We start from the raw sequence: 25,071 nt of genomic DNA on the forward strand, positions 1-25,071 counted from the left end.
TGGAGAATCAGAAAAAGTTGTTAAAGAGAATGAGGCTTGAAAGGGATTTCAAGATGTTACATTGTGAAGTAAAACTTCTTTTAAGTCATGATATATATATATATAGGATTATATAACGTATATGTATATATATATATATATATATATAGGATTATATAACGTATATGTATATATATACATATATATATATATATTATACATATATATACATATACACATATGTATATAAATATATGTGTACATATATATATATATATCTTATATAACGTTTTTTGTTAAACTATTGTACAATAAAAGTTTAGCTAAAAATCCAAAAAAAATCTTCTTTTTGTTTTATGGCGGTTGACAAACCACTTACAGGTGCATTAATACTGGAGTATGAACCAGATGTAAAACCACTGGAATCTTCCCATAATTCTCCTCAGAAAACTTAAAATGCTGCTGAACTCTACATCCTCAGACCATTTTTGCAGCAAATTTCTAATATCTAATTTATTTTTGTTTCTACTTAACTCTCTGATGATCACCTCTCTTTCCTGATTCTATTTATTACATTCTGGAAAAATATGCTGTATTGTTTCTGACTCTCCACAGTATCTCCACAAACCTGTTCTATGTTTGTTCATTATTTTCAGAGTACTATTTAACCCTGGATGTCCAAACCTTAACCTGGATAAAACGTCCTCTTCTCTTTTCTTCCTTTTACCTTTTCCTTCATTCACCAACTTTTTTTTTTTTTTTTCATGCTACAATAAAATCTTGCATTGATTTCTCCATCCCATTGCTCCTGCCATTTCTTTTTAATATAAGTTTTACTTTTACTTTTGACCTCATTTTTGCTTATTTTGATATTAAGCTCAAAATTTTCCTTTTTTGCTGCATTTTTAGCAAATTTATCCACCAACTCATTTCCTACTCTTCCAATATGGGCAGGAATCCAAACTAATTTAACCCGGGATCCATAGTTTTTAATTCTAAAAATGGATTGATTAATATCCAATATGATATCTTGTCTTGTTTCTGAATTTTGCTCTAAAATTCTTATTAATGCACTACTTGAATCTGAACAGATCAATATATTATTTTTTCTAATTTCTTCACTCCATTCTAGAGCCACTAATACAGCCATTAATTCACCTGTGTATACTGTCAACCTGTCTGTTACTCTTTGATTTTTCAGAATATTTAAGTCCAGAATTATAAATGCTATTCCTATTTTATCATTTGACATTTTAGAAGCATCTATATATACTTGTATATACTCTGCATATTCTTTCCTTATATACCTTTCCACCTCTTTCTTTTCTATTTGTCTTCCTCTTTCCAATAAACTTAAATCAACATCAGATTTTCCACTTAACCAAGGTGGAGCATCAGAAATACTCACTACAGGACTGACTAAATAATTAGTTATTCCTACCTCATTTATTTCAGTGTTAATGATCCATCCAGAACTATTCATTTGATTTTTTTGAACTTTTTCTTGACAAGGTTGTAACATGGCGTTTGGAGGGTAACTTTCCTTAAGTCCTTTAATATTTGCCCAATAATTTATGGCTGCTTGTTTTCTTCTGAGCTCCAGTGGCCGCCTGAGCTTTTTACAGTACCTGGTTCTGACGGGTCACTGCTGGCTGACACCAGCAGATGCCAAAGATGTGTCTCTCTCTCTCTCTCTTTCTCTCTCTCTCTCTCAACCCTCAGAAACTAAAAGATCCAGGGTGGCACCCAATATCGCAAAGTTCCCGACTTGTACATTTGCACAAATGTTCGGCCAACTCTTTGTAAAATGGATGGTGTTTGAGTCTCTCCTGTGTTTTTTTCTTCATTTTGTTTTGTCTCTGCTGTCTCTGTTGTTTTGGGAACCTCTTCAGGGTTTTGTGCCACCCTGGATTTCCATCGGTCAATCTTCAACTTCATAGCCACGATCTCCTGGTTTAAATCATCATTGGATGTTTGAATCCAGTTTAGCTGTTTGCATTTTTCTTTCAATTTTTCCTCAAATTTTTTTCGCATTGCACCCTCTGATTCTTTTAACTGTACATTTTTTCTGGAAATTGTTTCAAGGTCATGTTCAAGATCATAAATCGTCAGTTTTGCTTCATCCAGCTGTAAAATCATGGTCCTGATTTGAGATTTGTAAAACTCATTCGTGTTTCCAAGAAGCTCGTTCTCTGCTTGGAGGTTTCTGGTGTTGTTGTCGGTGGAACAATTCAAACGTTCAATTTTAGTCCTCAGTTTATTGACTGTTTTCTGCAGCTTCTCCTTCTGTTCTTGAAGTTTTACGCAGCTCTTTTTCAAAGTCTTCATTTTCGCCAACAATAAATTCTGTGCTTCCATGTTTGCTCTCTGGTCAAAATCTGTAACTGCAAATGAATTTTTCTGTGGAATCTGAGAATATACAAAGACAGTCGCCTGTGATGTCACAGACAGGATGAGTGACATCACTGTGTGACATCAAAACCACAAGAAGTCTGTTGGGTGTGGAGGGAAAGGGGGGATGTTTTTTTTAAAACTTTATTCACAGACACACTATGTAACGACAGAGTTATGCCTCATTTGTTCTGCCTCAAGAAAAAGCAAATACTGATAAATATATTCAAGATGAAGAAAAAGCTTTAATTTCAATTGTTTTAATAACTATTTTTTGTCTTTGATAGTTGGGATATAAAACTTAACTTCATTGTAAAATGCAGCAAGGCCTGGCTTTGTTAGGAATAATTCAAATGAATTTTAATTTAAAGATCACATTAATGTTACAGATCCAAGTTAAATGCACTTTCAAGTTGTATCTAAGTTTAATTAACATTGAAATCAATTAAATTTAATTGACTCAAGTACTGTTTCAATAAACAATGAATTGGTTTTTTATTTTATTGCTTTCCAAAGAAATGAACTAATTCCAGAACCGACACGGTAAACAGCTCCAAACCACCTAGAACTACGAGAGCTTCAAACTCCTGCCATTCATTTTTATCTTGCAGAAAAAGCGCCAAGCCGGTAAATAAACAAAAGTAAACTGACCAATAAGATTTAGGTTGTGGGTGCCCTTTGACCCCCAGAGACTCACACAGATGTGCGCTACGTACAAGATGTTCTGGCACAAAAGATCTTTTTCTTCTCCACAATGTTGTTAATAGTAAAAAGAGTTAAATGCAAAAATTCCAGAAATGATTCTTTTCTTTTTTTACTAAGACATCTCAAGGTTCACAGAGTCTGTACAGCTGCAGGATTCTGAGCAGTTCTGAACTTTAACTGTAGGAAAGAGTTTTATACATAAAGCCAGAACCAAAACAATCAGAGAAACTTGTTTATTCTCCTGTACAAACCTAAAAGTTGAGCAAATGAAACCCGCTCGAGTTGCTGAAACTATTCCGTGCTCCTGCTGTATAACGGCAAATGTTGCAGAACCGCGCCTCTTATCAAAAACACATAAATGTCGAAGCAGCTTCAGGCTTTTGATGATGCATTTCAGCTGGGGCTTTTTCCAGGTTGGCGAGACAAAGCCTCTTCAAACTCTGATGTATTCTTGACATAAAAGTAGCAACAGAGAATTGAACGGTTTTACTTCACTACTGTATTTTTTCTGCTCTGCAGAATTCAAAGGAGGTAAAACAACAACAACAACAAAAAAACACCTAAGAGGTAAACTAAATGTTACATCTCTTCATGCCAAGGTAAAAGTGGAAGTGGCTGAAAAGGACAGTGTAACTCCTTGGTCAGCAATAATGACTCTCCTCCAGTCTGCATTCAGTCTCATTGGCTACCGACTGTTGCTCCGGGCGACGGGTAGTGGCAGTTTCCCCTACTTTCATAACTCATTCAGCATTAAACCTTTGTGGACTATTGTCGCAAATTTGCCTCAAACTGCTTCTGTTCTTAATGTCGCTATAATAATGTATGTGTTCCATCAGTGCTGGTTGATCATTTTTATACACACACACACATACACACACTCACACGCACGCACAAAAAACTCCTTTTAAAGCAAGATATTTATACACTGCTGTTGAACGATATAGTCTGGTTTAGCTGTGAATAACTGCAAATACTTGCTGGAGGGAATTGTTAACAAAGCTAATAATTTAGATCAAAATTTGGGCATCACCTGATTATCTGGAAAATAACAGCCAAAATGTTCGGTCTTTGTTATTGGACACATGATTCTTAATCTATTGATCAGTGATGGATCTTATTTAGTATCTTGAAACGGGTGTAAAGAAGCTCGTTTTTGCTGTTTTAAACAATCTCTTAAGTCCAAGCACGCTACATAACAATATTAATCGATTAATTAATTTATTGTAGCTACCTTAGTTTAGCTAGCCCTTAACTTTTGAGATAAACTAACATTTAACAAATTTAAGACTATTTTATACCGGTTAGTGAGAAGATGGGAAATAAAAATATCCATAAAGCAGACAAGCTCACTTCACTGGACTGTCAGTAATTAAAATATTAATTGTAAAGTCTGAATAGTTTGAATTATTTACAGCCTCAGTCCTGTCTTGCTCTCAGGCCTGCTCTGTTTGGAATAGTGTTACGCCTAAACAATGCAAAAGCACAGTTTCCATCTCCAACAGTTGTTGGGCGAAAGGCCCCAGTTTCACTCAATAAAACCATCAAGAGTCAGAGACGGTGATGGAAGGAAGCATCTTCTGCAGTGGTCTGTGTCGACCAAGCTTCAAATCCGCAAAGACAGTTTGCATTGTAGTCAGAGTTATCCATGGTATGTTCTGCATTTAATGATGCATTCTTCATCCATCGTTCTGCATTGGTTCCACAGCAGTCCCCAGAGCAGAACCAGATTTTCTGTTTAAAAAACATCTGCTGCCCAACAGATCACAGCAGAAGAGATTGAACTCTTCACAGCAGATTAACAGATGATATGCAGCATCGAGCTGCAAACACTGAAGGGTCTGAGCTTCAAGGGGAGCACTTTACTCTGTTCCTTCTTCTTGTAGACAGTTCAGCCTTTGTTTCAGTCTACTGGAGGCCTGAGGTATCCACTGCACACACCCCCCCCTCCACTTCTCACAGGATGAAAATAATGATCATTATTTGTTTCTCTGTTTATAATTCTGTTCTGAATCCAGAATGAGACATCAAGACCGTATCACTGAACCAACAACCTCCCAGGGCCGACATAGCAGCTGCTGATGCCAAGGCTGACAGTCCTCACTGCCCAGAGAGAGAGAGAGAGAGAGCTGCTGTGTGTCAGCAGAGAGCTGACACACAGATCAGAAACTCAAGTTGTTTTTAAGGAAGCAGCCATCAGCCATCTGACTCAACGGAAGGCTCTCTACTCTCCTGTAATCGATCAGCTGATCACTAGTGAGACCTGTGTCCTTTTGTTTTAATTGGTCACTTTTTACTGATTCATGGAGTCTAGAGAAGGAGTCTTAGCTCTTTCCATCAGGACTACAAATATGATAGGAAGCGGCTGAGAATGCTTGTTGTATTTTAAAGTAAAACTGAAAGGAGGGGCTGTGAAAACAAAAAGCTGAGTAACACAGTCAGCTAATACCAGCACTGCTTCTACCTGCTGAGGTGGCTTCATGTCACATAGTCCCTGTCAATCTAATGTAGGTTCCAGGTTTACATGCAGTGGTGTCTGCTTTTCCACCATTACCCCTAGGCTGCCTTGGGGATGTAACAGATGGCAAGACTGATTTTCTGATTTTCACCTGCAGCTACTCACAGCATGTTGACCTTTATGATCCATCATGTGCTACATCCAACAAGCACGGATAACCTGACAGAGAGGGACACGTCGCTACCAAACTACATCTGGACACATTCAAATTACAACCGTTTTCTCAAGAATATTAAAACTGGGGCTAAAAAAAAATGGTTGCATTTTTATTCAAAGCTTTATTGTATTCTGCTACCATCAAGAGAGTCTTATTTTGTGATATTTGTGGATGTAAAGGGTAAACAGATTCCTCATGAGTATTTTTCATCTGTTACAATCATTTAAAATAGGAACATAGTGTTAATATTCTATACTGGTTTAGATTCTCAGTCGTCCAGGAAATGTAACATCCTGAGAATTTAATGAACAGAATTTAATGCTGTTTCTTCAAGAAACAAAGTTAAACTGTCAAAGTAAAGCTGAGACCGTGGGCCTGTATTTTACCGTGGTTCTCAAAAAGCACTGCAGGTATCCTCGAACAAAACAACTCCAATTGCGAGTCAATGATTAATGTAGTACGAGTTATTAATGTTTCAACCGCCAGATGTCTGGGAGCCAATAAAGAACATGGTGGAATCAAATCAAAGTCTCAACTCTGCCTGGCCAGAATAAAGAACTTAATGTTTGATGGAAGAACAACTAGACTGGCTGAAGATATTCAGATTAGAAATGCAGAGCCGGTGTTGCATCTCCTCTTCCTAAGCAGCACAGTATAAACTGATCTTTGCAGACAGGAAGCCGGAGCAGCAGAGGAAGAACATGTGAGCTCATTGTCTCTCTCCTGCTGTTTACTGTTTGAATACTGCCAGTCGGCTGGCAAATCTTGGCCCAGGCATTCAGTCTGTCAAGCTGTCTCCCTGCACTGTGGTTCTCCTCTAAAATTCAAATACAACGGAACAAAAATTCCTACTAATGAGGGCTAAATAAGGAAGTTATTTGTTTAAGATGATTTCACAGCTTGGAAGATGTACAGTAATTATACGGTACCTTGCAGAAGTGCTGAGAGTGCTGGAATCCCCCCCACCCCCCACACACATTTTGTTGGTTTTACAATCATAAACTTGCATTTTGGTGCAATTCTTTTTTGCTAAGGTTTTTGCAACCACAAACCTAATAAGTGTCATATTAGGGTTTTGGAGGCAGATCAGCTCTACGTTTTCTGGAGGGTTTTTAAATAAATGTGTCCCAAAATCCGAAAAGTGCAGCGTTTATTTCCTTTCCGACAGCCCAAAATCCACTGTCATCCTTATTATTTATTTATCTGTGTTCCTAATTTATAAGCAGAGTTCACATGTGCATATTAGTCTCAGCATAAATGCAACAGTTCTGCTTCTGGCCCCAGTAGATTGTTAGAGAACAACTAGCATGAAGACAAAAGGAAAAGCTGGGGTGAAGTGTCAATCAGGGAAAGGTTTGTTTATGTATGCCACAAAGAAGTTCCTGGAACATCAGCAGTGATAGTAGGCTGCGTTTCCATTCACCATATAATTGTGCAAATTGGAATAATGAAAATAAATTTGCTTAATGGAAACACGTCAATAAAAAAAAAAGGAAAAAGAAACATGGTTTCTGATAAAACGTTTTTGCGTTAGGATAAGACGGTTTTTCTGCTGCATCACAATTAGCGTTGTGCAGATTTGCAGATTCACCTGGCATGAGTCATGTGATCAACAACCGGATGTTACTACTGGCAGAAACGACAGAAAAAGAAGACAGGAAGTAGGAGGAGGATGACGGCGTGGCATGTTTTTTTTAATACTGATCTCGTGACCAAACTTATTTATGTGTGATTTTAATTACGTTTCTTATTTAATGAAAACACTGACAAATTTGAAATTGTGATTTATCAACATTAGTAGAATATGAACAAAGTTTTGCTCAAATTTGTAATGGAAACGCAGCTATTGAGAGTGAAGGGCATGATCAGATACTCTAATGGAGTATGAATGCAGCTTATGATGGAAGGCACTTCTAAGGTTTACTTTGGAGAAAATGGAAGTTCAAAAGCAGAAGGAATCAGACGCAGTGTATTTATTTTTAAGTGTTATTTAGTCCTGAGTTCTTAATGCATGTTCAGTGGAATTCATCTTCCCATGCAACAAAGAAAAAAAAAACTTTCTGGGGAGAAGCTGATGGATGAATCATTCTAGCAACCTGAGTGTATCAAATGTTTTTCACCTTATACAACCTTTCTGAAGATGGAAGAGCAAAAAGCAGCAAATCAGTAGCGCAATCATTCATGAGGCTTACATGGAGACAAGGTGAGGGCCAGATCTTTGCTGCAGATTTAATGCAGATCATATTTTTTGTGGACGTTTGAAAAAAATCTGCCTGCTTAACTTCTGAACAGAGGAACTGCTGTCTGTAAGCAAGAGGGCAGACAAAATGATTCTGTTTGCTCTTGCAAATAAGAGCAGCATTTTATAATAATAATAAAAAAAAACAGAACAAAAACAGTCACAATGATTAACAGAGACAATGAGCTAAACGGGATGAGTTTGGTGAGTGATAGTTTTAAGAATGTTCCCGTTTAGAGTGGAGGTTGATATAGGAGAGGGTAAAGGTTCTGTGGAGATAAACTGTTTTAAATGTAATACAATTCCATCAGCTAAATGTGCTCAGATAGGAGAATACATACACATGGTTAAAAACTACATGAAAGTAGAAATGTGGAACAATCATGTCAGTAAATGTGGCCATAAACATTTATCATCTGTAGAATAATTATGATGAACAGAGAAGCTGGATCTGGATGGAGCTAATCCAGAACAATTCTGGAAGAAAACTTGTCTCAGAAGAACTCTCATACCCCCCAGGGGAAGAAAACCTGACACTTTGAAGAACCCTGTTCATGTGTTGGTAGATCCCAAATCTACATTTAGACTCATAATGTATCTTTCTGCAGTTCTTTTCTCCTGACGACTGACAATTTTCAGTCAAACGCATTTATTTTATGGCACATTTCAGCATCAAGGCAAACAAAGTGCTTTGCATCATAAAAACACAAACATGCCAAGTCCTAAAAAAAGACACTGTACAGTCAATATCTGAGAAAACTCAAAACAAATATTAATTTTTGATGAGTGCCATCATCAAAATCCTAAATACACATCAAATATTTTTGCCAATATGGTTCAAAAGCAGCTCTAAACTGATGAGACTTTAGCCTAGATTCAAAGAACTCAGTGTTTCAGCTGTTTTACAGTTTTCTGGAAGTTTGTTCCAGATTTGTGGTGCATAGAAGCTGAATGCTGCTTCTCCATGTTTGAGTCTGGTTCTGGATGCAGAGCAGAACCAGAACCAGAAGATCAGAGAGGTCTGGAAGGTTGATACAACACCAGTAGATCTTTAATGTGTTGTGGTGCTAAACAGTTCAGTGATTTATAAACTAACAGTATCTTAAAGTCTGTTATCTCAGTGAAGGACTGTAGAACTGGGTGATGTTCTCTATCTTCCTGGTTTTGTTTCTGTTCAGCTGGAGAAACGACTTTATTTGTTTCATTTTAATTTTACAACAAGTATTTTAACACGTATTGTACCTCAAGTTTGTAATGAAATATTTCTGCTGTCATGGAAGCAATTTTCTGTATGCACATGTATAAAGTTACGGCCATATTCAAACAACACGAGGCACATAAAATTTAATGCGTTTTTATTGTAAATTAGACCAAACAGAGAACAGCTCCCTGGATTTGCATAGAACTCCACGTAGATGAGCTCTGGTACTGTGTCTCAATAAAGCAGATATTTCATTAGCCTGGCTGACCTACATTCTCCGCTGGTTTGGATTAGAGAGGCTCGACCTTCTGCTGTCGCTCTTGTGATTTTATGATGTGGTGTGTGAACAACTGCCGCCACAGGAGCCATGATTAGTGGCTCACGCTGCTCTCTGAGAACACTGTGGAGTTCAGGCCTGTGACACTTTAGAGCCCTCATCACAACACGATGCGTTGTTAGAAACAAAGACCTGATAGATGAGGAGCCGGTCAGAAGTGGTCAATAATTTACTCATTACTGTGGACAAAACAGCTTTCGTACAGCCAAATTTGAAGAAAATGAAAGTCTTATTCTTACTATGCTTCCCTACGTTTTTGGAATGCTTAAATTGAGAGAAATAATGACAATTAAAACATATATATACTTTTTCCAATTCCTGAATTTATTTTTGATTTTATTTTGTTTCAGAAGCGGACTAAATTTAAAACGACTCCAGGTGGCCATTTGGACGCAGCTGATTTTTCTCCACCTCTGTGATGTTTATTATTTGTTTTGAAGTTGTGTCAGGTGAGGTGAGGACATCAGCTCAGTGCAGAGCGAGCTGCTGTAAGTACCGACGGAAAAATAAAAGTTCTGGTTTGGCTCATCTGTCTTCATCATTGGAGCTGCATGAGAAACTTTAGTGTTCCTCTCTGATTTGTTTTGGAGTCATTTTTTTCAAGTTGAGCTACTTGGAAAAAAATAGCTCAATGTTTCATGCTAACATTCTGCATGAGTTCAAGTTTAAAGCAGAGCTGGGTTTGTTCTGTATGGATGTATATCAAACTGACAACGTTTGTACAATAACACCCTCAATTATTAATGCATTGTCACATAGCTATCAGTAAAAGGTTTGTAGGATTGTTCAGATTTTTTTAATTTTATTTGCCATTTTAAAATTTGCTTGAGCAGCAGTTGATAGTTTTAGAAAGGATAAGTTGTTATCCTGTTGTTCCTAACTACTGCAATTTATTTCATTTACACACAAGTGCAGTTTTTATCGTTCCATTATCAGTAAGATCTATTGCTTCGTGAAATTGCAATTTTGTGGAGCAACTCCTCAACTCAGACCAAATAATCTAAAATGGTTCTGTAGTAATATCTTTAGTAATACTCAATCTATTTCTGATTGTTTGCATCTCACTACAAAAAAGGCAGCAAAATTTGAGATGAATCAAATTCTGAGAAATACCTTGTTATTTAAGTTGGATGTAGATTCGTTCCCACATCCTAATTTTTCATTCTGACGCAAATAAAAGGACATTTTTTTAAATTAAATTTACGCTCAAAGGATCCACACAATTTTGATTAGATTGGAGTAAATGACAGAGAAATGTCAATCTGTGAAATTATTATGTTTCTGAGATCTAAAGATGTTTAGTTTTGTTTTACAGTCACTAATGTTGCATTTTGTCAATTTTGGAGGAAGAAAATAAAAAAAAAATTTAATATTTTTCCATATAAACCCTGGTGCTTTAAATGTTACGTTTACGTTCTGATACTCCCCAGATATTCATTTCTATCTACTTGTTTGATCTCCGTCATCCAGGACATGACAAAACTAAAAAAAGGCTTAAAAATAAAGCAACTGAACAAGTTATAATTTAAATAGCCCATAACCTGTATTGGAAGCCATTTCAATAAATCAATATTAATGACGAATTTTATTAGGGGCAGTTACTCATTAAAGCTTTTTTATTTAAAACCGTAATATTTTGTAGCAGAGATTAGATCAGTCAGACTGAAGCAACATTTGAATTTTAGTTTTACTTCTCAATAGTTTGCTTACTGAGAAAAACACATTTGATGTGCATTGCTAGTCATTTTTGGTCGTGCAGCTTGAATGTGGTTCAAAAACTTTTAAAGCAACATTTTATGTTACACTGAAAAAAATACCTCTTTGGATGAACATAAAAAAATCATGAAAATGTTTTCCACCTGATTATTTTGCTTTATTTCAGCACCATGTAATTCTTTTAGTCCTATTTAAAGCAAATGTGTTAGGTCAATTTAATTTATTAAGGTTATTACAATGTAAAGCAATTGTGTTGGATCAAATTATGTTATTATAGTTATTCTATGGTTGATTCTAAATCAAAACATGTTGGCTGAACTTAATATATTTATGGTTATTCTAATTTAAATAAAATGAGTTGGCTCAATATAATTTATTAAGGTTGATCCAACTCATTCACTATAGTTGGACCCAATGTCATTTAAAAGAGCAAGCCCAACTAATTTGTAATGCTTTGGAGCAAATAATTTACTTGACTAAGATTAATGGCTATTTAGTTGAAACCAACTTTTTTTTTTTCCTTTTTTTTTTTTTTCTCCGAAGAGTTTTTGCGAGTCTAGTGGCTCATATTTTTTGAGATAGTAGGCAGACAGGGTGAGGACAAGCGGCAAAGGTCACCGGGAGTCAAACCAGCAACGTCTGTGTCGAGGACTAAGGCCTCCAAACATGCAGTGTGCTAAACCCCTGCGCCACCACAACACACTGGAGAAACCAACTGATGTCACAGTGATACCTTCACACTACTTATTAAGTTGTTCCTACTCATGAAAATTAAGTTAGCTCAACAAACATGCTTCATGCTGAAAAAAAGCTATTTAATCATGTGGAAATCCTTTCCATGATTTAATTACGTCTGCGACAGACTGGCGACCTGTCCGGGTGACCCCGCCTCTCGCCCGGAACGTAGCTGGAGAGGCACCAGCAACTCTCCTGACCCCGTTAGGGACAAGGGTGAACAGAAAATGGATGGATTTAATTACGTTAATTCAAAGATGTTTTTCAAAAAAAGTGTTTTTCAAAAAATGACTTTTTTTACAGTTCTTAAATGCTGAAAGAAATGTGAGAACTGTTACAGAGCAGTTCTTAAATGCCAATAGTGCCCTGCAGAGAAAAACAAATATCTATAGTTTAATGTGTAACCACAACCACTCTGAAGTCTTTCCAGGCGCAAAACAGTTACGTCTCATAATCTCTCATGATCCCCTGATCTCACTAGACCCTCTTCGGAGGGAAATGAATCTGACTAAATTGAATCACGTTATCTCAACTTGAATATCTTATTCAAGTTGAGACAAAAACGATTGTCTCGCATGAACTCGCGTGACATCCTGTGATCTCACTCGGCTTCAGCACTATATCAGTCTGACTATAATGAATCATGTTATCTCAACATGATGAAATTTCATAAACGTGAAGTTATTGAATTTCTTGTTTATCCAACATGATTGTATCACGTTTTTGTTTGAAACATGAAATTATTTAGTTAAAAGTACATGATATTCTTTTTTTGATTTAATAACCCCCTAAGTTCATTTTTTTACAGTGTTCATTTCACTGTAACTTTACCGACTACCCCAAAATTGGTCTTAAGAAATTTTCCTGTTTATGATCCCAATAATAAGATGGGATTTACGCCCTTGATAGCTACTGCTGATAATGAGACAATAAAATCTGTTCACCCATTCATTTATCTGAGGCTGGTTGTCAGGGGAACAGCCTCCCTTCCTCCAGCTAGAAGAGGGGTTGTTCCTCCTAAATGTACTCTTCAGGGTGACTTCATTATTAATTAAAATCTTCCTGAAGCACAACAGAATTCCTAGATGGCATTTCTTCTAAAACAACATCAGCATACTCTAAGACGTCTGGCTAATCTGAAGTGTTGTGTGGAGGTACTGATTCTTTTAGCATCGATCCGATACACGGCTAGTATCGCCAACACCAGTTCTGTATCGGCTATTTTATTTAACCCTTCATGTCCTAAATTTAAAATCTCCGCCTGGATATGTTTGCTTATTTTAATTGTACGAAATTCTTTAAATGTCTAAGTAAATACATTTGCCCATTTATCCAACTGGGCCTGTCAACATCTAATTTATTTTCACAATTTACTGTCTATATATAAAATATATATATATATATATATATATATATATATATATATATATATATATATATATCATGGATCTAAACAAAATAAATCAAAGTTGAAGCTGAAGCTGAACTATATATATATATATATATATATATATATATATATATATATATATATATATATATATATATATATATATATGGTCCACTCCAGAGAATGAGAGGCTGGGTACCACAGTCTAAACCTCATTTGGAAGTTATCCCTGATACACCTCACTGGCTCTCTCACCTAGAGAGAAAACGTTCCATGTCCCTTCAGCCTGATTCGTACTGGAAATCAGAACAGATTCTATGAAGGACATGGCTGTGAACATTCTCCAAAAAAAAATTTTTCCCAATAGTCATCATCAAGAGGAAGTACTCCCATTTCTAATGGACAGGACAGAAAAAAGAAAACTACCAAAAGTAGAGTCAAAATGTCATTTTCAACAAGAAAATAGAGAGCCTGGTCTTCATCAGAGAGGAATTTGTGTCATATGGTTACAATGGTTTCCTCTGAAAAAGACTAAATGCCTCTGGATTATGGTGCAGTCAAACAGACTCCAGGTGAGGACACAGCTGAAACTTTGGTCAGACATCATTTTTAAGGAAGACAGCAGCTGTGCTGCCATTGACCAAATAATTGCACAATTTGACATTTTCAAAATAAATTTGCTTAATGAAAACATCAGTTTCAAAGAGACACTTTGATCGAACGCTTAGGCGCTGGGATGAGTGTTTTCTATTTAATGGAAACACCAGAATTGCTAAATTGTTTTTTTTTGGTTTTTTTACATTAGCAAAATAAGTTTTGTTCGTGTTAGTAAAGGAAACACAGCTAGTGATCTGCTCTGTTTTGAGCTGCCGTGGTAAATTATGGTGCAGCAGCTGGTTGAGAACAAACCCTCCTCGCATTTCATCAGTTCATCAGTTCTTTCATCCTTACCTTCCGTCCTCCTGTGTTCAGCCTCAGAGGGGTCAGGTGAGGGTCAAAGATCATGTGAGTGGTTTCGATGTCAATGGGGGACTGTCTCTTCCCGATGGCACACAAGTTCCAGGCCGAGTTGACCAGACCCCAGAAGGACGGAACTAGTGAAGAATGAGAGGGAGACAGAAACAGAGCTGGGTTTTCATTTCAGCTAAATCCAACAGAAAGAGAACAGGGAAGCTCAATTATGATGTGATTGGAGAAAACAGGAGGCTGAGATCTTAATTTACTTAAATCCAATAATGATGATAATAATAATAATAATAATTAGAGACAAACTATTGCTAGCTGCTCATCCATGGGATTAAATTATTTTTACTTAAGTGACTTTCCCATCTGAGTGTCTGTAGCTGCAGCACATTGAGTTTGGATGAGATCAGATGTGCCGGGTGCCAAGGCTGTGCTGGAATCCATGTAGGTTTGCATTAATATAGAAAGAACTGAGTGGGAGTTGTAACCATTTTTGCACCTAGTGTGTGAAGATGCAACAGAGCAGACCAAAACATTCGCTTAGTAAGGCAGGAAGGAGGAAGGTTTCAAGAGACAGCACAAATGAAGACTAGATGACAAAAACAGAATTTAGAAAAAAATTTTAAAACCGTTTTATGAACAAAACTGGAAAATGCTAAATTTGCAACTGGACATGTCTGCTAATGATGGGCTCAGTCAGCAGTTTGCAAAAGATATGATCTTGCATTTTTGATAGTCAGCCATTCCTTACCCTTCTTATTGTTTAACTTGTTGGTGCTGAAGAGTGGAAGGATTGAGTCAATCTAGTCTGGCTGTTGATCCACATAGTTTACATCTGAAATAATGTAACTGTAGAAGCAGAAGATCAGCTGGAAAATGAGGCGTGCTCATCGTTGACCTGCTGGGCAGCAAAACCAGACTGAGACCAGAGACAAGAGGCCAGACCCAACCAGTAGAGACATATCTGAACTTTGACACAAGAGCTGTCTTACTGAACTGTAACAACATCTATCCATTGTTTGAACCTGCTTCTGTCAGGATGTGATTTGTTGAGGACCCAAGCGCAGAGGCTTTCAGTGGAACAGAGTGACTTTAATGAAGATAAACAAAAGGAGACTGACAGGGAAGATCGCTGGGAGAACAGGCAGCGCAAAAATAATAACCACAGAGCAACTAACAAGTAAATGTAATGAGACGGAGCCAGAGAAAAACAATGAATAAAGACATGGGGAACAGGTGAGGCAACCAGGTGAGAAGTAACACCTGTTCCTGGTAGGCTGAAGGGACTGGAGGAAGGGAAACAAATGAACACAAACGGAGTTAAACAAAGGAAGGAAAGCACCAATCCAATTTCACATACACTCAAATAAAAGGTGAGCATAAACAAAGAAACTGAAAACACAAAGGAATAAACAATTTGAGAGGATCCAAGTAAGTAAAAAATAAAATGATCAAAACTGAAGCACCCGACGATCATAGCTGCTGATCGCTGCAGGGCCGTGAGGGGGGCGGGGCTTATCTCCCACAATGATTGGGCGAGAGGTGGGGTACATCCTGGACAGGTCACCAGTCAGGACTAACAACTACACACACGCACACACACGCACACACACTTAAGGGGAATTTAGAGAATTTGGTTAAATGGACTGTATCTGTACAGCCAGTCTGAGGATGCCATGTAATGAGCCCATCAGGCCTCCTGACCACCAGCAGGGCCGGTGAAAGGTTGATACAACAACAGCAGATCTTTGATGTGTCGTGATGCTAAACTGTTCAGTGATTTATAAACCAAAAGTACTTTTAAAGTCTGTTCTCTGAGCTCTAACATACCAGTGATTCTTCTAGCCCAGTGTGAAAACCACTGTGCCAGTGGTACACAGAGGATTTAGAGAGTATCAGTTTCATAGACCGTGACTGCTTTCTGCCACCAAGTGATCCTCTGATGCAGTGTGCACACCAACTTGCATCATAAAACCTTGGATGGGCACGTTTGAATTACAGCTTAGCTAAATGCAGCCAGATGTGAGCTCCACGCGTTTTGCCCAACAAGAGAAGAGGATGATCACATGCAGAGTTCAAACCGACATGACGGGCATGACTTCACCGAAGCCACTGAAATCCAGATTCGCACAACCACAACACACACACACACGCCCACACACACTTCAAGCTGATCACTAGATAAACTGTCATGATGTTTGTCAGAGGGAGGCTTAATGACGGCTCAGAGTGTGAAGCAGCTGTCATTTTTATAAAGAAAGACAAGCTGAGCCTCCTGACCTGAGACTGGCCAGAGTTTTGATGTAAACTCATGGCCTGCAAAAGTCACATAGTTATTTTTCTGCATATGTTTTAATACTCATACATGATCATGTACAATTGGAAGCTAAAAGGACCCAGCAGCAGCACTCAGCCCCCCCCTCCACTCCACCCTTCTCCATGCAGCCTCTCATCCCTCTCGGTCTGGATTGTTTTGCAGAGTGGAGTGACAGATGTGGCAGCCCTGAACCCTGCTCAACACACAGCCGTATGTCAACACACCATCATATCTCCCCAGCTGTGTGTGTGTGTGTGGGTGTGTGTGCGTGTGTGTGTTCAGGGCTAAAGACTACCCTGCCTGTCAGGATACACACCAAACAACAAAGAGAGGCCAGTCGTTGCAGTTGCAGAAACTAAACAAACCCACAAAAACATTCCAAACAGAGTCAACATGTTCAGAGATGATCTGTCTTCTCTCTAACTACTGTGAGATTCTCTGACATGTTGGATACCAATGTCTGACATACATCTTTATTAAAAGTGAGTCATTCTTCCTCTGTCAGTGCATGAGGTTGTTTGTAGCTTTTTGGCTTCCTCTCCTCCTGACCAGTTGCGGTAAAATCAGGAGATTCCTCACCATTAACCAAATATTTATTTTTTATTTTTTCAGGGGATTATTCACAAAGAATCCTAAGACTAAAACTAACTCCTGTGACGTCACTTTAAGAAAATGTCTCTCACATACTGCTGTCATGGGACAATTGGAGCTTGAGGCTCACTGTTTCTGTAAATCAGCGCTCAGCATTTACTGACTGGTTATTTTCTGTTCCCTGGGGAGACAAACTGTTAACAATGTGCCTCCTGCTTTCATAACAAGACAAGTTAAAATGTCCAGTAGACGGCTTTCTCAGAATAATTGGCTTGGCTTTACATGCAAAGCTCAATCCATTCAGTTTATTGACAATTTCTATTTTATCTGCCACTGTAGGCATCTTTATAAGAGATGGACTCTCTTTTATCAGTAGTGGGTAAAAGCCTTCATTTCAGATTTTCATCCTTTTAGGCAGCAGTGGTTCTAGCCTTGGCGCTCTCGTTGAGAAGTATTTTTTTTTGCCACTGCTTTCTATTTTATTGATAAATTATAAACTCTGATTTTAAGAGGCCACTCTTCAGAAGATTCACAGCTGCTCCGTGTTTTCTCATGGATAATGCTTTTTACTCTGGTTCTCCAGAGTCTCACAGCCTTATGATGTTGTGTTGTACTTTATTCTACTGGTCTCATCAGGCCAAGAGTGTTAAAGAAACAAACAAACCAAAAAAAAAAAAAAAAAAAGTTATTTGCAAGAGGCAAATTAATTATTATTTTGGGGCACTGTACTGTCTGATTAATTCAGCTCATAAATACTTGACCATTTGGAGGCTCTCCCAGACCTCTTATCCACAGATGGTCAGATGAGATGGCCTCAAATGAGAAGATGAATAAAAAAAGACGGAGATGAAACTACAAAAATAACATCCATCATGAGGGAGACGAGCAGCGTGAATCTTACACCCTTCATCCCAACACACACACACACACACACACACACACACACACACACATGTGCCTTCTTGTCCATTTATATTGACTCCCATTCATTTTACTAACCATATCTATGTCTAACCTATACTGTGAACCATTACCAGTGCAGATCTAATCCTGACCTAGACTCAGTAATTACTAGGAAAATGGTCCTTACAATGTATCGAAGACAAGACCACACACACCCACACACCCCCACACACACTTTACATAGACTCGCTCAATTGCATGTCACTGATTCTGTTTGTGTTGAGGCCACAGAACTGGAAAAGTTTGAATAATTCTACGTTATGATTAATATACAAAATATATGTGAGCACAGATAGACAGAAGATGCAAACAAAAATAAAAAAAACACGCAAAATGCAATCTGATGAGGGAATAAAGATGTTAATGTTGTGTTTCCATTAGAGACAGAAGAATCCTGCTCTAGAAGAGCAGGAGAATAATTGGTGTTCTGATTGTTAGAGAGCCAGGAGTGTGGAATCAGTGGCCAGCTGACTGAAAGCAGAGCAGAGCAGAGCAGAGCAGAGCATGGTGCTGGAAATCCCATGCTGGGGCAATGAGGGAAGCTGGACAGGGATAATGCGCTCCCTCAATGAGTGTTGCACTGAGCGTGTCAACTCATGGAGCAAATTGATTGAGTTCTTTCAGAAAACCAAAGCAATGAAGAAGATTGGTTAGTTGTGGAAAAATAGGAGTTTCAGCACTTCAGAATTGATGTTTAACACAAGGAAGCACAAGTCCTCGTCGCCAAGCCTGGAAATGCTCCCATTAACCTCTGCTAGTTCTTTTATGAACCAGTTTCTCATAGGAAATGCTTCTATTATCAGGCCCTGCTACACTGGAGGCCTTGAAGGAATTCCCTTATCAGACATCTGTTCTAAACTCGTGCTGCAGGATCACAGCTCACTGCTTCTGGCTCTTACACACATTACTGACCTTGTACTTTTCTTATTTCTCCTCATTTTCTCTTCAGCTGTAAAGAGAAAGAAAATTTCCTTTCTTATGAGGTCAAATTGCTTCTAAAGTGTAAATCAATCTGAATGCTTTCCTTTAAAGAACTACAATACCATGGGCTTCCAGACATCTTATTTTCCAGATGGACGTCCAGCAGCTGGTCCATCCTGTGTGCGCACATCTACATGTACGAGCTCTAAGTTTCATATCGCTTAGTTGGATGAGGACAAACGACTGTCGGCTCATCACACAGGTTCCATAGGAAATGAATGTAGATGTAGATTTCTAAATTAATGTTGAAAAGAAAATGGCTTCCTCTAAATCTTTCTGAAAATAAAAACCTGGAAAACTGACGATCTTCAGACATATTTGATCTGAGACAATAAAACATTTTCTGAAAACATGCATACAGAGGCGGTTTATATGTGGGCAGTTGCCCAGGGCGTATATATATATATTTATATATATCTAAATCTATATATATATGAATCTGTCTGAACATATTTATTTTTTCAGTATTTGTCCTGTTTTTATTTTATATTCTCTGTATCACACACCTACTGCAGAAGGAGGAGTCTGGTAATCCCTGGTGTTTCACCTTCACAGGTTTCTTCAAAGGAAATGTGCTTGGATCCATGTGTGCTCACGCTTTCATATGTCTGACTGTTTTGTTGTTTTGTTTTTGTACAGACAGTTTTCTTGATTTCAGGCTCTTGTATCGAATCCACATAAGTCTTTGTGCTTGAGGTCCCATGAGATCACTACTGTCTATTATAATACAGCCTTTCCCTTCTCTTGTTGAAGTCAGTCAGGGAAAAGGTGGGCTGAAATCACCAGCTAGTGAACACACACCATGTTTGCCTCCACGCATCCCAGTGAGCTCGTGATAATGTGGGAGTTTTTAGTCTTTCAGGGAAATATTGTTGAGCCTTATTTTGAAACATGTAACTTCAACATGATTCCTTCCATGTTTTTATTAGGCAGCAAGGTTAAAGCCACATTTCTCTTCTATTAAATCAAATCCTCTTTGTTATTTTTCATAAATACCCAGTAAAATTTTATACTATAATTTAAATTTGCCCTTACTGTACAGCCTTTAATTAGTCTTCAAGTAAAGCAGGATGCTATTTGAGTTGTCTTTCATTAGGCCCAAAATTCTCTACTTAGCAACAGTAAAGTGATTTCTATTCTGTTCTATTCTATGAAGTGGAACCTGTTCAGACCATCAGTCTATAACTACATTATGATGCAGGTTTGGGTGATGGAGAGATATTTTCTGACATCTCTCCATCAGAATCATGTTATCTGGATCAGTTAATGTGGTTCACTCCCCACATGCATCAAAAGTTGTGATTCCATTACAAATGTGTGCAAATCTTTGTCGATATTCTGCTAACATACAAACCCCCCACAATTGCCCATCTGTAACTCCTACCAATGGTTGTTTCTTTTATATAAAAATGTAATTAAAATCACACGTGATTAAGTTTGTTCACGCGAAAAGTCATTAAAGAGCAATGCTGTGTCGTCCTCCTCCAACTGCTTCCTGTTGTCTTCTTTGTGTTTTCCGCCGGTAGTAACATCTGGTTGATGTTACCCAGTCATCACACAGGACTGGTCTGGTGCAAAAAAAGTGTTTCCATTTCCATGAATCAAATTTGTCTTTGTAATTCTAATTTGTAGTGGAAATGGTCAATGGAAACGCTGGCTACTCGTTAGTCAGTTTTCTTTTTTCTACAAATTTTTTCCTGCTCCTAATACGTCAACTTTAATGTAATGTTCTCTTCATAACATTGTGCCTAATCAGTGAATGTTGTCAGGACATAAAAAGTTACAAAGGTCCAATAGGAAAGCATCTGGCTGTGTGTGTGTGCGTGTGGGCATGTGTGTGTGTGTGTGTGTTGGGGCTTGCAGGCGTTTACACTCAGAAACATTTCAGACTGAACGTTTTCTCTGTTACAGGCAGCAGATGTCACTAAAAAGTTGGGTAATTTAAGCCAAATAGAATGCAGTTCTGTTTGCTAACAGTGATGTAACTTCACTGTAATCTTGTTCTTCTGCACCACCTCATTTTTCTCACTTCTTCTGTAGGCTGCCGCCCAATTATCTCTGAGGTGGGAAAAGACAGCGAGGCACAGAAGACAGACACTGTTCAACATGCAAGAAGACCACAGCATAGAAAATTCATGTAGAACATCCTTTTTTGAGTACACACACCCATATTTATTAGTTATCTTACACACTCCTTTCCATAATGTGGTCTTATATGAAGTTAATCCATTTATATCTTTCACAAAAATCTGAAGCCTGTTTAGGTGAAACTAAAAATGCTTTGGTGGAAAAAAAACAACAACAACCCAAAAACAAAAAAGAACACGTTCGCATCACTGGCAATACTCCAGGTACACCCTGGATCCCACCACCCCCACTTAGTGACTATTATTAGACAGGAGAGAAGAAGCTCCATGTGTCTGCATGAGTGAGAAGGCTGCAGAAAGACTGAGAAAAGAAAAGAGGAATCTGTGCTGGATGCATCTCAGAGCAGGATGGAAGACTGAGTGAGAAAAGCAACCAGACATTTGCTCAGATGTTGCAAGTTGAGTATAACGCAACCATATCTCTGAGAGATATCCAGAAAAAATATTAAAGGCTCAGTATTCAATGCTTACTTTTTGAAATAAGAATCATTTTAATTTTCTCTGGCTGACCCTAATTAGCTCTCTTGTACCCTTAAACTCATCCACCCTCAGTAGCTCTTCCTGCCTGGCATTCCTCTGATGAGGAATTCAAAGTGATGGAGTTTACCTCCACTTAGCATTCCTCATTCTGTCAGTCCATCTGCTTCCCACTCTCACTACAAATCATGATGTAAAATGTGAACATAGTCCTGCATGGGGACTCTGGCCGGACTTTTTCCACACACCTGCCCATTACCTCTCTACACAATAAGGGCATCAGAACTGACCAATGATGTATTCCCATGTTCAACCCATCTATAACTCCTACCACACACACCTCACTACTGACTGGAGTCTCTGGGTTTCTTAAGTGTGAAAAACATAAGTGTAGGATGTGAAAGTGAAATTCACATCACAATTCAGAAAATTACAGAACCCCTGAATTCGGTTTAATGGTGAAAATTCTCCACTGTCATGTAGCCTACTAATAGTGAACATCCTGACTTTTGTAAACTTTAAAGTCTGCTCCGGCATGAGGGGAAACATTGTTCATAACACTGTGGTTTAAATCATGCTGCGTGAATTCAGGGAAAAGTCATGATTTGATCAAATTAACAATCAGGAGGGGGGAGGTATGAGGCAGTTTCTTAGCTAACAATTTTCCACTTTCTATGAGCCCCACTGTGCTGCATCCACAGACCTGAACAAGTGGAAACCGTGGCTATATTGGACAAAACAACTTGGGGAAACCATGGCAGTCGATCCGTTTAATGCTCCCGTCCCTCACTTCCAATGTCCATCATGGCACCTGAATTAGGTGAACTCATTTCAACGGGTCAAAGGTCAAGCCTTCAGATTTCCAACGTTTCTTGTGACAAATTCCAGCAGTCTACTGTGCCACCTACACCTGGGACATGTAGGTGGTAAAAATTTACCTTTGTGCGGACTGGTCTGGTGAACATTTGCTTTTTGCATCCACATTGTCTGCGTCAAGTACATGCAGACCTTCGTAGAGTGACCGCCAATTTACACAACGTCCGGGTCTGCTGCGCTCTGCTCCGCTGCGCGCTTCACAGACAGATCTCTCCCAGCTCTCCCCTGGGGTAACAACCCGCTATATGACTTCTCAGAGTTACAGTTCGACTCCCTCTTATTCTGGCAAACTAGGACTTCCCATATTCCAGTTCATTTGTCAAGCTGTGTTGACCCATTTCATGGGAAGGAAATAAATAACTTTTTATAGTTTCAGACAACACAGAATCTAAAAATAAGTGGTTGACAGCCCTGCTCCAGACGAGTTTAGCAGAGGGGGCATCGGCTTATTTTGGGGAGGCAAAATGAATTTACGTAGCAATAGTAATAGAATAAAGAAAAACTACAGTGTAGTAGTTTTACTGCCCAAGTTCACTTACGTAAGTTACTTGAGTAACTTTTTTTTGAAAAAAAAGTTACTCAAGTGAATGTAACAAGTACTATTCACTTTTGAACATAGACAACAACATCAATATCTTAAAGGCTACTTGTTAATAAGCTTAACATGATGTATTGGTATTAGCTAGTCATCTGTTAGCTAACGTTACCTGTACTGAACAGCATTACTCAACTCAGTTGGTTAGTTTGGGGGGGGAAACGGTGCCAAGTTCTTTGTGTTTGTTACCCTGATTCTAACACCTGAGTAGCTCTGCACAGCAGCAGCAGGTCTCCTTCGCTGCCGCTCATGTGTAAACCTGGCGTGAGCGTCTTAGCGCCCAGGTTGCGATTAAAGACAGTTTGAAAAAACAGGTTACGACATGTTAACAATGGATTAAACAGTTTTAAATGCTGAAAAAAGTGACAGAGGGCACAGATATGGGAAGTGTGGAAGCCTCTACTGTATCAAATCGATATAGGAGTAACAGAGAGTTGGCCACTTTAAGGTAAAAGCAACAAACAGCTTCCAGGCCAGGTGACTCGGTGGGCGGGCAATGCCTCCTTATACCCCCCAATGCCCGCCCATGTCGCCGCGTCTGGTTGTTGAGTTATCCCTCCTCACTGTGAGGACATCTGACCTGTCATATTCACCAAAGTTTGCACCGTTTAAATGCTTGTTTTGTTTTCTAACAAGTGCTTTATTGAAATAAAATTTTTAATCAAGAAGAATTTTGATTTTTTTATTTCACTCTGAAACCTAAAATTTGTCAGATATATTTCAGAGTATTCATCATCAACCTCCTGGCCCAGTTATCCATTTTCTTTTTCAATTGTATCGTTCTTCAGCATATATTATCATAAAGGAGAGCGCTTTATCAATTAGATTTTTTTTTTTATGGATACAAAATTTGAAACTGCATTACAGATAGAGTCATGAAAGTGAAATTGAAAATGACGGTCTTAACCCTGAACATCGGACCTTCCTTTCTCTTTCAAACTAAGAAAGTTTCTGTCAAAACAAGAAGTTTAGATTTTAATTTCTGCCTTTTTTCCCTCTTGTCTAGACCATGTAGCACAATATGTATTCATTGAAAAGTCCTTGAATATCTGGACCAGCAGACTTGCACTGAATTATCACATAATGAATACAAATTGCCAAATTCTTCTTAATTCTTCTACTAAAATTCTAATTTATATTCTGAACACTTGAAAAATGCTACATTTTTATAGCTGCTAGAATAACTATCTGCAAAACCTATCTTGACTCTTGAAGAGGGAACTAAATCGTTTCACCTGCAAGGCATGCACATCTCAATAGTTCTGTAAATTAAAACTGGAAAGTTTTAATCTTCTGAAAAGTTGTTAATATGCTTTGCCTTGTCCAACAGGCAAAACGAGAAATTCTCTCCTGATTAATTGTCCTAGTCTTTTTTTCAGATCCAATTCTTTTTTTTTTTTTTTACTTGGAGGCAATCATTTCAAATAGTTAGCTGATATTTCAAACCCGAAACTTAAACATGGCTAGCTGGTTTTCCAATAACATTCAGTAATTGCTTTATAGTCAAAGTTTCAAGTCACTGCAGACATGAGCAGCAGGAGGAAGGCAGTGGGGGGAAGCGGCTGCTGACCACAGCTGGACAGCCTAATTGTGCCCTTCCAACACCAGGAGGATGAAGACCACAGATGAGGAGAAAAGAGCAGGAGCAGAAAGTCTGAAATCAGCTTTCCTTATTCTCCAGGAGAATCCAAATTTGTGTCCAGCATAAATACTGCAGTTACAGAATCTAAAATAAGCACTAAGAATAAAGAAGATGTGTTTGATGGATTATTTCTTTCTCGTATCCAAGCTTCTTG

General features: G+C 38.2%; 1 protein-coding gene across 1 annotated transcript in view; it reads right to left on the reverse strand.

Moving 5' to 3' along the window:
• LOC122821313 (carbonic anhydrase-related protein 10-like) overlaps window positions 1-25,071 on the reverse strand; it is an 88,106-nt gene that overhangs the window by 29,234 nt on the left and 33,801 nt on the right. Inside the window, exon 3 of the mRNA XM_044099103.1 lies at window positions 14,317-14,459. Coding sequence (XP_043955038.1) covers window positions 14,317-14,459 — 143 coding nt within the window. The remainder of the gene's footprint in view (window positions 1-14,316; window positions 14,460-25,071) is intronic.

This window comes from Gambusia affinis, linkage group LG19 (genome assembly GCF_019740435.1).
Source record: "Gambusia affinis linkage group LG19, SWU_Gaff_1.0, whole genome shotgun sequence".
NCBI lineage: Eukaryota > Metazoa > Chordata > Actinopteri > Cyprinodontiformes > Poeciliidae > Gambusia > Gambusia affinis.